The sequence below is a fragment of the Podarcis raffonei genome, chromosome 6, assembly GCF_027172205.1.
Source record: "Podarcis raffonei isolate rPodRaf1 chromosome 6, rPodRaf1.pri, whole genome shotgun sequence".
Taxonomy (NCBI): Eukaryota; Metazoa; Chordata; class Lepidosauria; order Squamata; family Lacertidae; genus Podarcis; species Podarcis raffonei.
The window spans coordinates 67430080-67446171 of record NC_070607.1 but is presented as its reverse complement, the minus strand read 5'-3'; the positions used below and the strand labels follow the sequence as shown (position 1 = coordinate 67446171).

Sequence of the window (16092 nt, the reverse complement as noted above, 5' to 3'; positions counted from 1 at the left end):
TGAGTGGAGTGTGAACCCTCAAATGCTTCCCAGAATTTGCTGCAGCAGGTGGGAGGGTCTGTAGGCACTGGGTGACATTCTGCGGCAGACGTTCATGTCGAAAGGACTGTGATGCTAGAAAACCATTGTTTCGTAGCAAACAGAAATGCACTCTGACAAAGCGGTCTCATTGCATTCCTTTTCTACCCCGGTCACCACTGCAGTTTCCTCCTCTGTGATCTTCTCACCCTCTTTGGCCTTGCCGTTTCCCACATTTGAGCCAGGGATTGTGGGTGAGGACTTTGGCTGTCTCTGGTGGTGCTGAGCCTACAGCTCCCTGTTCTCCCTCCTCCCCCCAGAGATTAATCCCGTCTCCCGGCAAAATGGTAAACAGTTTCAGAGCAAAAGGGCTTCCCCCATGCCTGTGCACACAGAGGAGAGCTGCGGCCTAGTCTGCTGACAAGAGAGAGCAGCCCTTGGGACACATACCAAGTGTGCCTACCCCAAGACTGCTCTTGTTTGCTAATGGGGGCAGCAATCCAAACATCACTTTCTTTGTACAAAGACAGGAGCTTTGTCTCCATGGCAGCAGTCCCAAGAAGGAACTGTGGGTGTCATTCCCTATACAAAGCCCTCACTGATCCCCTGCGTTGCAGCCCATCCCCTAGCAACTGCCTCCCTCTCGCAGTGGCGTTTACCGCTCCTGAGGGTGCAATCCAAAGACAGCAGAGAACAAGGCCCTTTAACAGTTCTGCACAAACAGAGCTGGGAGCCTCACTAACAGGGAAATGCGGAAGAGGCCTGAATACAGGGGCTGCTGCAAACTGCTAGAATGAGTAGGGGTGGACGATAGGTGAAGAGGCCTTTTTCTGCTGTGCCAGACTGCTAGTGTGTCTCTTGCACAGAGGTGAGAGCCATTTGTCCTCCAGGAGTTGACTACAACTCCCATTGCCCCTGACCATTGACAGGAGCTGGGTCCATGGTGTGGGTTTTCCTGATTGCCAGTGGGGTATGGTTGAGTATGCCTGAGGGCAAACGCTGCTGTAGGTGTCCACCCCACCTTGGTTGACAGGAATAGCCTCAGAACTACTTTAGGATCTTTTCCATTTGAGATCATACCATTGGTCTCTTTCTCTCTCTGGTGATCCAGCAGCTTCTGAAGACCGATTCCCTTGAATCTACTGAGCAGAGGCAGGTTTAGGGGAGTGTGACCAGTTCGCCAGCACTGAGTGTTGCAGGGGGCGCTGCCGCAACAGTGAGCAATGGAAGGTGTGTGCCCCTAAGATTTTAAAGCCCAAAGTCTGCCAGCGTCCTGAAGGATGCAAAGAACCTTAGGCCTGGGAATTGTTGTTTTATGGAACTTTCAGTCTTTCTGAGTGAATCCATTCACAGCAGGCTCATACCTAAGGAGCCTTTGCATCAAGCAAACTACTAGGTCTAACCTTTAAAGATGGCCAAATCAATAAATGGTTGGTTCTTTCTGTCGTCTTGTGGATTTGAAGCAGTTAGGTCACACGCGGGCTGTACTCCCAAGCTATTCTCTGCAAGAGCGAAGAAGCACAATGAGATTCTCATGGGCCTAACGTCATTCGCCTCGGAAGCTTTGCTGGTGCGGTGAGAGAAGGAAAGGGAAGAGAGATGTGGAGGAATTGCTGTGGTAGTGAATGTTTGAATGGATTCCCTCTATCTTGGGAGTCACACAGGAAATGCTAGTGCAGTGCTACCTGGAGCCACAGAAGCATTTTTCTGGCAGTGACTTCACATGAAAAGTGAAACATGAGCTTCTGTTTGTCCCTTGCATGCCGCTGTGCTAAAGCTACAAGTGCATTCCTGAGAGCCTCAACCAAGCATGGCTCATGTTTACGCCTGTTCCAGTGGCCAGCTGTATTGAAGTGTTCTGCCCAAATAGGAAATGTAACCACAAGTAAGGAGTGTATGCAACATACATGCAGGCCCCACGTTGAATGGGAAGGTCTGAAAAGTGCATCTTGCTGAATGGGTTTAGAGGTCTCTGCACAGCTGGGACCCTGATAAGGCAGGGTTTCTGATCAGGCAGAGGCTTTTAAGCACGGTCAGTCAAATGTGCTTAGATGCTCTCTTCAGACCTTCCCATCCAATTCACTAAGGTTGAGATGGAGCACAGGGTGGGTGGATGGGTCAGTGCAACAGGGACACTGGAAGCAGAGGCAGTATGCCTGCATGCCCACCTCCCCATACCTGCGTTAACACCTGAATAGAATTCCAGATGTCCCTAGTACAGACTAGGGACACAGAGCATTTGGAGATACTCATCCAGAAAGCAGGGCTTTACTTCCATTTAACAAGGAGCTTCTGCTTCAGGCTATCACTGTCATTAGCTAAAACTAAAAGGTTCCTACATGAATTTGACTAACGTACAATTGGGGAGGAAAAAGAGTGCAACATATGTGGTGACATATACAGCTCGACCACCACATTGGCAGGGAATGTAAGAGCCCCGAATTTAAAGGATTGAGAATTTAAAGGTAAAGGGACCCCTGACCGTTAGGTCCAGTCGCGGACGACTCTGGGGTTGTGGCGCTCATCTCGCTTTATTGGCCGAGGGAGCCGGTGTACAGCTTCTGGGTCATGTGGAATGACTAAGTCGCTTCTGGCTAACCAGAGCTGTGCACGGAAACGCCGTTTACCTTCCCACCGGAGTGGTACCTATTTATCTACTTGCACTTTGATGTGCTTTCGAACTGCTAGGTTGGCAGGAGCAGGGACCAAGCAATGGGAGCTCACCCCGTCACGGGGATTCGAACCGCCGACCTTCTGATCAGCAAGTCCTAGGCTCTGTGGTTTAACCCACAGTGCCACCCACGTCCCCTGAGGATTTAGTGACCTACAAATTCCCAAAGGGATGTCTAGCCTGAAAGAAGGTCCTTGCAGTTAGTGTTTCCTCAAGTCACTTGCTTTTCATTGGTGGCATGAAGGTGGAGACTTCCTTACTCAGGATTTAAAGGGAGACCCAGAGCCCTGGGATAAAGAGATGGATTTTCCTGGCTCAAGGTCTGCATAGATGCCTATTTGACTTTTCTCCGTCTGTGACTGTGCTGTATGCGGGTTTCATGAAGCGCTGCATTCTGGCTTTGTGGGCAAGCCATCGCTTCCCCCTCTTCAAAGTATGCAGCCACAGGTGCTGCTTGAACCCAGCAGAGAGAGCTCATTGTGCCCCGATGAACGTTGTTGCCAAGGGAGGCCGTTGCCAGCATGCGCACAGGAATCTGAGCCTGTCTGTGTGTGTTAATGCGAGAGACTTTCTTCCTTTTGGAGGGCATTGCAAAGTCCATGGCAGCAAAATACTTTAGATACTGGAGGGATGCCTAAATACAGCAGTGTATATTTCCACAAGGGAGACATTAAATATCCTTAAACTCAGGTTAAATAAACTCAGTGGGGATTAAGCAGCAAGATTCCTGATCTTCAGGATGGGTTTGGTGAGCCCTTATGTTCTCTGCTTGATGTCACCGAAGGAGGCGAACCTGTGATGTTTGGCTCACAAATAGGAAATACACGGAGTGAATCACACCTTATGTGTCACATGTAGTTATGTGAATACTTATAAAACCATTAACAGCAGCTGTTGGCATCCTGGTTATGATCTGGACCATGGTGTGCAGGGAAAGAGTTGAACTCTTTCTTTCTGGGTGGCTGTGCTGACAAAAACCACGCAGGCACCACCATGAGTGCAAATATAAGCTTAGTTAGGAGCATCAAAGTTCAGTGAGTAGTACTCACCTGGAGACTTGTGATAAATCAGAATACCTTTCCAGTGCTTTCCCTTATCACATTAAAAAAAAGTATATATACCTTGCTGGAAAACTATGCTGTTCCTTGAGAAAATTTATGTGCTTTCTTGGTCAGGGAGGAAATCTGGTAAGGCACTAAATAGGTAGATTCACTTTAGAAAACACACAACAATTAGCTCTACAGCACATCTTTTGTTTTTAAAAATGTCATCTCAGGAAACATGTTTCACTATCTAGAGTATTGGTTTATTGAGGCTAGGGTAGTGCTTATCTTGTATAGGAGGCTGTCTCTGGGCCTGGAGCAGAGAAGGGGACAGTGAGATCCTGCACGACGGCAAGATGGGTTAATTTGTACTATGTCCTTCTAAGACACTTGGGGTCTCTTCAGTCCTTGAGGGGCTGCAGGCGTAGCTTTCCTCAGCACCCCCCTCCTTCATGGCAGCAGCCTTCTCTGCTCATGCCTGCGATTTGGGGGCGCTCACACCCTAGGTAATAGTTCAGCAGAGGAGAGAGAGCTGCCTGTTGAGGCCTCATAACTAAGTCACTCTGGTCGGAGCTGGTGCTTGGAACAAGCCCTGCTCCATTTCCACCGTCCAGCCACTTCGCCAGCTGATAACTAAAGAGAAAAACAACTTTTGGTCTTGGGAAGAAGCTGGTGGAAGAACTGCTAATGCTCCCCGCTTAGCTGATTGAGCTTAGCATGGAGTGCCAACTGCCCCCACAGGGGTAGGCGATTCCCGGGGCTTGTCAAAGAAGATGGAAGAAGACATCTCGGTTTTCAGCTTGCCGTCGGAGCCGCCATCGCTGGAGGCAGCTTCCTGACCACACTCGTCGCAGCAGCAGCAGCAGCAGTCCATGAAAGCCTGGCCCAGCGGCTTGCAGAGGCACAGCAGCAGCACAGGAGTCACCGAGCACTTGAAGAACAAGAAGAACTGGTTGACGAGACTTAGCAGGTCCAGGGTCTGCTTGGCCATGTCAGGAGATAGATAAGCCACAACGATATTGCTGACGTTCTCTGGAATTGTGCAGAGACCATAGATCACTGTCAGGCCGATCACGGTGCAGTTGAGTTGGCTCTCACACTGCCCATGCTTACTGCCACGGCAGTCGGTCTTGTCTGGGCTGCTGACTCTTCTAGTGACCAGTTGGCAGCTGACAGTGAAGAGGATGGGCAGGCAGAAGTAGCATCCGAAGTACCACCACATCCTGGCGTTCTGGTAAGTCAGGACCAGAGAGTAAATAGATTCTGGCAGGTCCTGGGAAGGCTTCATGGTGCAGTAGTCAGTCACAATGCCAGAGACTGGTGAGGTGTCTTGCGCCAGCTGCCAGAGGAGGATCTCTGGGACGGAAAGAGTCATGGAACCCACCCAGATGACAGCCAGCTTGGCAATGATGGAATGGCAGTGCTCAATGGGTCGCAGCTTGGCTTGCGGACTGGTGGCTGCATGGAATCTGTCAATGCCCAGAGCGCAGAGACTGAAGGTGGTTACGCCCAATGAAGACACCTAGGATCACAAAGAACAGAGACAGACTGTTTTTCAGGGTAAGTGAACTGACCAAAAGGGGCAGGTTGCTTTAAAAAGAGAAGGGCATGTTGACATCAATGGATGAGCTGCAAAATCAGTTTCTCTATTTCTTTTGAGTGCAAAAAGCCTCTTTCTGAGTACAAGAAATGGGCCTACTGTATAAGGATTGATGCAGACCCCAATTTATACCATGCTATTTTTATATACATGCCTTTTGTAAAACCAGGTAAGGTCACCCAAATCCCCAACAGCTTTTTTATATGTTCCCAAGAGCACTGTTGTTGGTTAAGGCCAAAAGTGTGTGAAAAGACATAATGAATTATAGGTGAAAGATGCTTTGGAAAAGGTTGCTCCAATGTAGGCCTAAGCAAAGAGAGACAGTAACCTTTGGAAGCCTGAAGGATTGAAAAGAAGCAAATTTAGAGTGCTAAATGAGCCCTATTATCAGAATGACCCCCCTTGCTTTGTAAACTTGAGGCAGATATATCAAGGCAACTGAGGGGATCAGCTCTGATAGAAAGGCTTACAGCCTGCTCATACCCACCCCCTTTTTAGCCTAAGATGCTATTGGCTGCTATTCTGCTTTAACACTAGTGTGAATTTGTACGGTCAATACCTGGTAAAGCAATCTGGTGGACTCTCCAAAAGCTGTATCTGAAATAAAAATGCTCAAAGACTCAGCTAAGCAGCATTCTCTTATCCATTGTTCCCCCTTACCACCCTTTTTGGGTTCCTTATACCTCAGTGTTTGTATTTTATACCTTTACCATTTTTGCCTATATTTTTATATCAGTTGGTGACAGCATAGGGATGACAGAAGTCAGGGGCCTCATTGTGGTTTGTGTATGTATATATGTGTATATATATATGTGTGTGTGTGTATATATATATATATATATATATATGTCGAAACATGCATCTGTGGTATGACTAGAAACTTTCCTATAGCTGCACTTCTTATTTACTAGCTATCCCTCCCCAGGAAACCAGACTTGGGCAGGCTCTACTCATGCAACAGAAGACAGGGGCTACAATGGACTGTATCTGGGCTGCATCAATAGGAGTATAGCATCTAGATCAAGGGAAGTAATAGTGCCACTGTATTCTGCTCTGGTCAGACCTCACCTGGAGTACTGTGTCCAGTTCTGGGTGCCACAGTTCAAGAAGGACACTGACAAACTGGAACATGTCCAGAGGAGGGCAACCAAAATGGTCAAAGGCCTGGAAACAATGCCTTATGAGGAACGGCTAAGGGAGCTGGGCATGTTTAGCCTGGAGAAGAGGAGGTTAAGGGGTGATATGATAGCCATGTTCAAATATATAAAAGGATGTCACATACAGGAGGGAGAAAGGTTGTTTTCTGCTGCTCCAGAGAAGCGGACACAGAGCAATGGATCCAAACTGCAGGAAAGAAGATTCCACCTAAACATTAGGAAGAACTTCCTGACAGTAAGAGCTGTTTGACAGTGGAATTTGCTGCCAAGGAGTATGGTGGAGTCTCCTTCTTTGGAGTCTTTAAGCAGAGGCTTGACAACCATATGTCAGGAGTGCTCTGATGGTGTTTCCTGCTTGGCAGGGGGTTGGACTCCATGGCCCTTGTGGTCTCTTCCAACTCTATGATTCTATGATTCTATGTATCACATCAGCCTACAGGTGGAGAGATCCCAGTCACAAATGCTCCCCATCTTAATCATTTCATGCAAACAGAAAGCCAGCATGGCAGGCAAAAGGTTGGGACCAGAACTTTTTCTCTATGATGCACTACACTTCTAATTGCAAGGAAATTATTATGTTGGGGAACACCCAGAAGTGGTACAATACATTCTACCTCCTTGGGACTCTTCACAGAATTTTGCTGCACCTTTTCATATATTTACAGATTGCAATTAGCAACTAAAAGCAAGAGTGGCAGGCTTGGGTGGGAGAGACCTCCTTGTGAATCCTTCCTGGGCCACTAGCAAGCCCTTGACAAAATCAGCGCTGGTCATTGAAATCCCCTCCCAACCCTGCTCCCCTTCTGGTTCTTACTACCTAAACGCATCCGCTCTCAGAGGGATAAGCGAGTTCAAATAAGTTTGTTGGTGTCCCCAGCCAGTCCCAGCTAATTTCCGCTGCATTCAGAAGCCCAGGAAAACATCCCCCTCTGCCAAAAGGGAAGAGGGCAAAGCGTGGAGGAGAAAATGCCAAACTCTGGGTGGGTTTGAAAGACAATGAAGAGCATGAATAAATAGCAGCCGGGGCTGCCCTCCCCCTCACATTGCCCTCTCCATTACAAACGCTGTGCTTTCCTTGGGCTCAGGAAACACAACGCCCCATTTGAACAGTTGTCCATAGACTGCGCGAGAGCTCCAGGGCCCTAATTGCAGGCACCCGCTCACTTCTGAGGGGAACAAGGGACATTCATTGAGTGCAGGAAGCATCGGAAATTGGGAAGAAATCCTCAGAAACCCTCCGTCTCCTTTTAAGTGCAGCCAAACCGGTACACAACAGAATGCTTCCAGGCCACAGCCTGCGCTTCTGAGGGCTGCTTCTCACGGTGCTTTTTAAAGACATGAGAATGGGTACCCACAGGTTCCCTCTTAATCTAAAGATACACACACACACACCACATGATGCTGACAATGCCCTTGTTTCTCTCTAAGAAACTGGTGGGAGACTGGAGCAAGGGGCTGCCTTGAACATTGTAGGCCCTGCCCAAGTGTTTCATTTTGCTCCTCCAAGCAATTGCTCTGTATGCATGTGATGCTGTGCATCCCTACTCAGCCTTCAATGGGACCATGTGTCACCGGGCCTAAACATACTACATAGCCTGCTGGTGAGTTACCGGGCCAAATTCATGGTGTTAGTACTAGAAAACAAATCCTTAAATGGCTTGGAACCCATGTACCTAAAAGAATGCCTCCCCAATAAGGCCCATCTTGGGCCTTACAATCACCAGGTGAAGCCTCATCGCAGATCTCCGCACCTCACCAAACCACAGTGCATAATCTTTTTCTTGAAATAGCTTTTTTTAAAAAAACCTGAAGAATCATTCAAACATGCCACCCTCCATCTGCAATATGGAGTGGTACTACAGTCCCAGGAAAAACAGTAATCTGGTTATTCCACTGCATTTGCACAGAGGCTCTTATTCCCAAATAAATGTGCACATAAACAAAGCCTTAAAAGAGTTTTTAAGGTAGAAAACTTGGGAGGGGAGGAGTAGCTTGCATGGGGAGTTTTGGGAGAAAGTGGAAGGTGAAGGATGGGGTCAGCATCGTCTTCCCTGCCACAACTCTTCTGCTCTCTGAGATGCTTTGAGGTAGAGAAGAGGCAGCCAAACAAATGCTAGCTGCTGTGTGCTTGACATTTTTTCTAAGAGGGAAACTCAAAGGCACAGGGTAACTTTTGCAAAAGCTGAACTGCTGGGTTCAACCAGAATGTCTTCCAAAAGCACAGCTGCTCTGCAAGTTTTATTAAAAGGCAATTTGCAAACTACTTAAGACTGACAAACGGAACGGAATAAGGAATATGTACTATGCTGCTTTCATAGTCAGCAGTTTCAAGCATGTTAACATTCTAGCATTTAACAGGATTTTTTCCCCTGAATGACTGCAGATACTAAGATTCCTGTCCTGGTTTCAGTTGCTTTCCTTTCAGAGTGGCACTGGGTATGCAGCTTCTAGGATGGAGGGTAGTAAATGTCTGCAAGCACCGTCAGCCTGTTTTGGACTTTCAGATGTTGGCAAATATTTCTCCAGAGCAAGCAGAAGTGGCCTCTGGCAGTGTTGGGATGTGTGGACTGCATGAATAAGTCCTTGACCCGTGACTGCATTTCCCTATTTTCCTACAGCAGGCCCTTACTGCCTGTGATCCTGCCAAACAATACCAAGGCTGCATTGTCTTCCTTGCCTCACCCATGCATGGAGCTGTTCCCATAGTGAAGCACTGAATCATTCACAGATGTTCCACCACCTGCATCGCTCTCATCTTGCTTCGCGTTAGAAACCGACCAGAGAAGCTACAGAGTAAGCAGCCTGTGTGGCACGTTCTCTCGCAAGGAAGGACAGGAGAGAAGAAGGAACTTGTATATATTATATAAAAACTAACCTACATGCCAATGGTCAAGTCTGAACATCATCATCATCATTTTTTATTTATTCATTTGGTTTATATCCTGTCCTTACTCCAGAAGGAGCCCAGGGTGGTAGACACAGCAATGTTAAAACATTTTGGGGGGGGGGGACTAAATAGTTCAAAACATTCCAAAAGCAATTTTAAAACATTTTCTCAACCAGTGATCTCAGGGTTGCCAGAAACATTGTCTTTCAGCTACCAAATGCAGGAATGTGTCTGAATTTATCCTGAAAAGTCAATAATGCAGGACAAGAGACAGGTTCACTTCACTAGGGAAGGTGGTTCCACAAATGGGGAATCACTACTGTAAAGACCCCATTATGGGTCAATGCAAACTGGACAGCCTCCAGCAGCAGCATCACCAGCAAGTCCTCACCTGCTGATCATAAAGACCAAGATGACTGGTATTGGGGAAGGCACTCTTTTAGGTACTTGGGTCCCATGCTAGTACTAACCCCTTGAATTGGCCCAGTAGCTCATTGGCACATGGTGCGGCACTTTCAGGACCACCGACACATGGTCCCATTGGTCTCCCCCACTTACCAGCCTAGCCCCACATTTGTAAACATTCATCATTCAGAAAGTAAACAATTGGCTTGTAAGAAATCACAAAGACTTTATTCTGCACAAAATTTCATTTCAGTTCCAGTTGGAATTTAAACATGCACCACCCAGTTCCAGTTTCCAACACTTTGCTTATTGCATAACACTAAGGTAAAGGTAAAGATACCCCTGACCGTTAGGTCCAGTCGTGGATGACTCTGGGGTTGCGTGCTCATCTCGCTCTATAGTTCGAGGGAGCCGGCGTTTGTCCGCAGAACACTAGCTTTCAATAAATCACCTGTCTTCTCAGTCCTAGGTATAAGCTACTGGGATATTCCCTGGTACAAACCCTGTTGAAATGATTGAGATGTGTGCAAGAGCACTACCATAAACCTGGGCAGTTCCAATTCACTGCAAATGAGAACACTCCAACTTCAGTCGGAGCTATTTGAGAAGGAAGGTGCCAACATTCTATGGAGCTTTCCTATGTGCTTTGCCCTATATGAGACAAAACCAGCCACACAAATTCACAGGGGCAATTGTGGGTCGAATGAACTCTAATGCAGCCTGGCCGTGAGCTGACACAATGCTCTTGATGGTTCTGTTGTAAGAAAAGCCCTGCTGGATCAGACCAAAGGCTGATCCAATCCAATGTCCTGCTTCCCACAGGGGCCAATCAGATGCCTATGGGAAGCTGACATGCAGGTCGTGAGCACAATGGCATTCTTATTTCCCACTGTTGTTCCCCAGCAACTGGCATTCAGAGGCATTTTGCCTTTGATCTTGGAGGTAGCATATAGCCATCATGGCAAGCAGTCATTGATCACCTGTTTTCCTGGGGGTGAGGGAAATGTAATTTGATGGGGAGACTAGGGATAAGTAACAGAATTCCTAGCACCTTCACCAAATTTAGCAGCCAAACTAGGCATGACTTTAACCATGTTTTTGCATCCTGCATTTGGGACTAGCAATGTCTCTTCATTTACAAAAAGCAGCTTCAAAGCCCCATATCCTGATCCGGAGAGCGAGATTTTTAAAATTAAAAAATCATTTTCCTTGCACTGTCTTCCCATTGGAAATTGAGTTTTACACCAGCTGCTATTTGCCTTGATTTTTAAAATTCTACATAATATTTGAAAATCGGGGCAAAAAGAAAGATGTAGCCAATCCCAAGCATGTAATTAATGTCTAGTTTGGTTCCCATAATCCCCAATGTTCTCTGGGAGAAGCCATTATGGTCAAACCGGAATGAAGTTGACATGAGCTAGTAGTTTAGATCCTGATCGTTGGTTGGCTCTAACTCACATCCGTTTTGTGCCAGTTCAAACATAATGGTTTCTCCCAAAGAATCCTGGACAATCAGACAACTGCTCCACCACATGGCCATGTTAATTTATTTTCCTACATCTGACTGGAGATAAAGGATTGTGTGAATCTGACCTCACACCAGGCTGCTTTCCTGGGATGGGAACCCTCTGAAGCCCAAGTGCCTTGGGACAGAACAGGGAACAATATTCTAATGGTAGAATTACATGGTAAATGTACAGGTCCACCCAGCCATGTCTTTGCCATCCTTCCACCTGACAGCCTAGTTTTCATGTCTTTAAGTGCAGAGTGAGTTTCACAGAGATCCGCCATACTGAGCATTTGTCAACCATCTTCATTGACAGCGGTTGATTATTCAGACTTGTCTTTTAGGCACACTCTGGCAAGGCATGGAAGGGGGCAGGGTACTCCACACAAATGTTGCATGTGCAGTGCAATCTTATCCATGTTTACTCAAAAGTAAGCCTCCCTGTTTTCAAAGGTGCAACGTTTTGAGCGCTCACAGGAGTGCAGGATCTGCCCTCACCCCACTGCCTTAGAAACCAATGCAGCTGAAAATAAAATGTATCTTGGATATGCCGAAACACTAAACAAATACATTATCATGGCTGATGCAGTTGCCTGCACACACGGATGCTTGAGGTTCATGTGCAAAAGCAAATATATTGATAGCATGAGCAGATGAAAAAGAGGGCAGAATTATTGTGCCATTAACGGTTGTGTAGAAGAGGGATTTATCACTTGGTTGCTCTTCCTTCCTCTGCTGGTTATGTCAAAAGAAGATCCACATGCCCATAAGGGTAAGTATGGGCTCTCCTCAAATACCAGCTGAATCCCTGGTTCAGTTCCTTCCTTTGCCACAGATTTCCCCTGGGACCTGAAGTGAGGTACATAGCCTTTGTGTACCTCAGACTTACTGTCCAGTCTATAAAAAAAGATAAGGTTATCCCCAGGTGTGAAAGCTTAAGACACACCAGAAGTATTATCAACATGCGCCATCACACGCACAAGCATACACCTCACAACCCAAGTAGAGGGGAACTTCTATGCAATTTAGAAATGTGGCACACTTCTAATGGGTTTCCTGCCACTGTAAGAATAGGATGTTGAACTAGATGGGCCTTTGGCCTGATCCAGGAGGTTATTCTTACGTTCTCACGACACTGCTGCATATATCTCTCAGTGATAAGTACCTGGATGAAGTCTTAAAGTTAGGGCTGCGACTGTCTCTGTTCTTTTCAAAGCAGGCACAACAGGTAGAAATTCAACAAGTAGAGCCTTTCGCAGCATGATGTAGTATCCCTGTCACATGACTGTTAAAGGCAGTGGTACCCTAAAAGGACTGCATTGTCCCCAATGGGAGAGAATTTTTCCAAGAATGGCTGCCTTCTCTGTCCTTGCTCCGAACCTTTAAAAGTTGTGAATAAAACTTTGCAATGGTATGAATACAGCTCTTTGAATTGTCTTAGATTGTTATAGCAGCCTGAAACCCTGCTGGTTAATGGGTTCAGTGCAACTGTTTGATATGTTTATTATTTTTAATTGGGGCATTATCTTCCTGAGGGGACTTAAAAGTATTCGCATTTATAACCTTGCTCCGTAAATTAGCTGTATTTCCATCATATGCTATGTTTTCTTCTAGACAAATAATGCACAACTTCCCCATGTTTGTTCTGTAGCTCCGAGTTTCTGGAGTCAATGCAGCAACAAATCACTATGCAAGGAGTTCTCAAACTGTGCTCCAGGGACCACCTGTGGTCAGCTAGCTTCACTCAGGTGGTCCATGGCATGTCCATATTAAATAGCCATACTGATTTTTAATTGCATTGTTATTGCTTCTGTGAAATTCAAATTGTAATACAATGAAATAACTATAAGAAATAAAAGAAGCAATAAAATACAAATAGAAACCAGAGAGCATCTAGCACAGTGGCAATTGCTACAAGAGGCAGAAAAACCATGAAGTGGTCCACCAAGACCCTCAGCAGTTTTCAAATGGCCTAAGCACAGTTCAGATGAATGCCCATGGTAATCAGGCTTTAAAAATACCATCGGTGGCAATACTTTCCTCATCCAACAAGCATACTTATCTCCATTTTCTGAAAGGCATCTCAGTGATCTGGGACACACCTGTTGCCTGGTTGGGAAGAAGGCTGGTGTAGCGTCCAGCCAAGGCATGGGCAACCTCAGCCCTCCAGATGTTTTGTGACTACAACTCCCATGATCCCTAGCTAGCAGGACCAGTGGTCAGGAATGACGGGAATTGTAGTCCCAAAACATCTGGAGGGCCGAGGTTGCCTATGCCTGCTCCAGCCTTTCATATGAGGTTAGAATATATAGCATAGGAGGCACTGAGTTACACTGTAGAGGGTGTAAGTCCAAGCTCGCAATATATAGCTGGGCACACGCTCCAACATTACCCCACAAAGAGGACGCACAAAATTGCTGATGAGAAACGAGGGAGGACCGCAGTGGAATCTCTTACCTCCATGAAAGGCACCACGCGGCAGGAGATGCTCCCCAGCAGCCTCTTCTTGGTGATCTCATTGAAGATAACCACTGGCAGGCAGAAGAAGAGGATGAGGAAGTCCCAGAAGGCAAGGCTGGCCAAGATGGAGTTCCAGGCACTTTTCATGTAGTAGTTGTGCCAGACGATGCACATCACGGAGAGGTTCCCAATGATGCCCACGGCAAAGACAATGAGGGACAGGAACATGACAGCGTAGGCGCTGTAAGAGCTCTCGGTCACTGGGTACAGAGGGTTTTGGATCTGAGGGCGCTTCCCTGATGCCACAGTCATATTGTCCTGGGGTTCTGTGGCCCCGTGGACCGCTGGACTCCGCTGGCGCTGCTCAGAGGGATATGTGCTGGACGGCACCAGGGCCTTGGTGGGCCGTAAGCTGCCAGGGAGCACGGGCCGAGGAAACTCCACTTTTACTCCCGGAACGTACTGCTGAACTGGCTTGGGCTCTTCATCCTCAGTTCCCCGGCGAGTCCTTCTCCACCTCAGTTGCTCTTCCGACAGCTGCCACCCCCTCTGATTGCCAAGGGATCCTGGCCATCTCAGCCTGCCCGGTCTTCCAGGCATCTCCAGCAGCGCCTCTGGGGAGACAAAGTGCCTTGTTAAATGACCCTCTCCAGCCCTCTGCTCCCTCCTGGAGGATATCGAAGGCTCTTGAAGAAGCGGGGCAGCACCTTCCTTCACCCTGGTCTCCAGAGGCTGCAGGAAAGGAAGCAAAAGCATCATTGTCCAAGGCAAAGGCATCCTTCCTTCTGCACAGATGGGGAGGACGATGCACACAGAAGGCAACTTACAAAAAGAGCCAGCAGAGATGGCACAGCAAACTAGGAGGAAATGAGGGAGAAAATTCCCACGCTTTGACTCGGGGTATTAAGAGGGCAGGGAGCAGGGGGAGGCGACCCTGATGCTTCAGCCCGGATTGAGCCAAGACGGAGAAACTCTTCAGTCTGCCTCGACCAGCCTCACTGCCGTTCTGCATTCCCTCAGATCTTGGGCCAGAATAAAAACCGTTTCTCCCAGTAATTCGCTCCAATCATCCTTTATTGAACCGTAGGCCCCCTGGTGGCCAAACCACAATGGCTAAAGGCTGCTGTGAAAAGAGCCCAGCATTGCTTGAGGCGGCGAGAGGAGAATAGCAGAAAGAAACCACCTGCCTCAGTAAGAGACCTTGGAGGGTTTGTGTGGTAGAGCCTTGTGGGAAGCAAGGGTGATTTACATCAGAAATAAGAAACCTCTTGCTGAGTGAATCCCCTTGAGCCAAACTAGAAAGGTCACAGTACAATTCAGAGGGCTATGTATTCATTAGTATATGTTAAAAGAGGATTCTGTTGGCACTTGAAAAAGGTGGCAGAGCAGCTTTTAAGCTGATTGTGGGGAGGGAGGGAAGCCGACAAGAGCTGGGGAGGGTCCAATTCAGAATGAATCCTCTGCGTTGAAGATGAAAAAACTGGTGAAAAATTAAATGGGGAAAGCATAGAACTAGGCATTGTGAGTACAGGGCACAGGAAAGCAATTCAGAAAGGCCAAAGCAACACAAGTCAAAAGGCAAGAGCAAGACACTTGAAGAGAGAGACAGCATACAAGTGTTTATAAGCTAATGCTAGAAGCCTCTGAGCCAAGATGGGTGAACTAGACTGCTTGGTCTTAGAGGATGGCACTGATATACAGTGGGCATAATGGAAACCTGGAGGAATGCAGAGAACCAGTAAGACATGGCTTTCTTTAGATATAAATTACACAGGGACGCGGGTGGCGCTGTGGGTTAAACCACAAAGCTTAGGACTTGCCGATCAGAAGGTCAGCGGTTCGAATCCCCTAGGTTGGCAGGAGCTGGGACCGAACAACGGGAGCTCACCCCGTCACGGGGATTCGAACTCCATGCTGGCCACATGACCTGGAAGCTGTATGCCGGCTCCCTCGGCCAATAAAGCGAGATGAGCGCCGCAACCCCAGAGTTGGTCACGACTGGACCTAATGGTCAGGGGTCCCTTTACCTTTATACAGGAAGGATGTACTGTAGATGGCGTTGTCTGTATGTCAAAGAGGGCATTCAGTCCAGCAAACCAGAAAACTTCAAGGGGGAAGATTCCTTCACCCTTAGAGTACCCTTAGAGTAATTTAGAGCTGGGGATGCACTGTTGTCCTCCTGATCATAATGCCCAGGGAGATCTTGAGATGAGGAATGAAATCAAGCAAGCACCCCAAAGAGAAAATGTATTGGTAATGGGTGACTTTAACTACATTGGTGTAGACTGGATACCTACGAGTTCCAGTCATGGCAAAGAGGTAAAATTCCTCAGTACAGTACTGT

At 47.3% G+C, this 16092-nt stretch overlaps 1 protein-coding gene across 1 annotated transcript; it reads right to left on the bottom strand.

Moving 5' to 3' along the window:
* Window positions 1–3973: 3973 nt before the first annotated feature.
* On the bottom strand, window positions 3974–14915 carry GPR37L1 (G protein-coupled receptor 37 like 1). Its single transcript, XM_053393702.1, has 2 exons — window positions 13746–14915; window positions 3974–5254 (listed from the first exon to the last, which is right to left on the bottom strand). Exons 1-2 carry the CDS (start codon window positions 14523–14525, stop codon window positions 4445–4447), a joined length of 1590 nt encoding a protein of 529 aa, XP_053249677.1. The 5' UTR covers window positions 14526–14915; the 3' UTR covers window positions 3974–4444.
* Between the last annotated feature and the right edge of the window lie 1177 nt (window positions 14916–16092).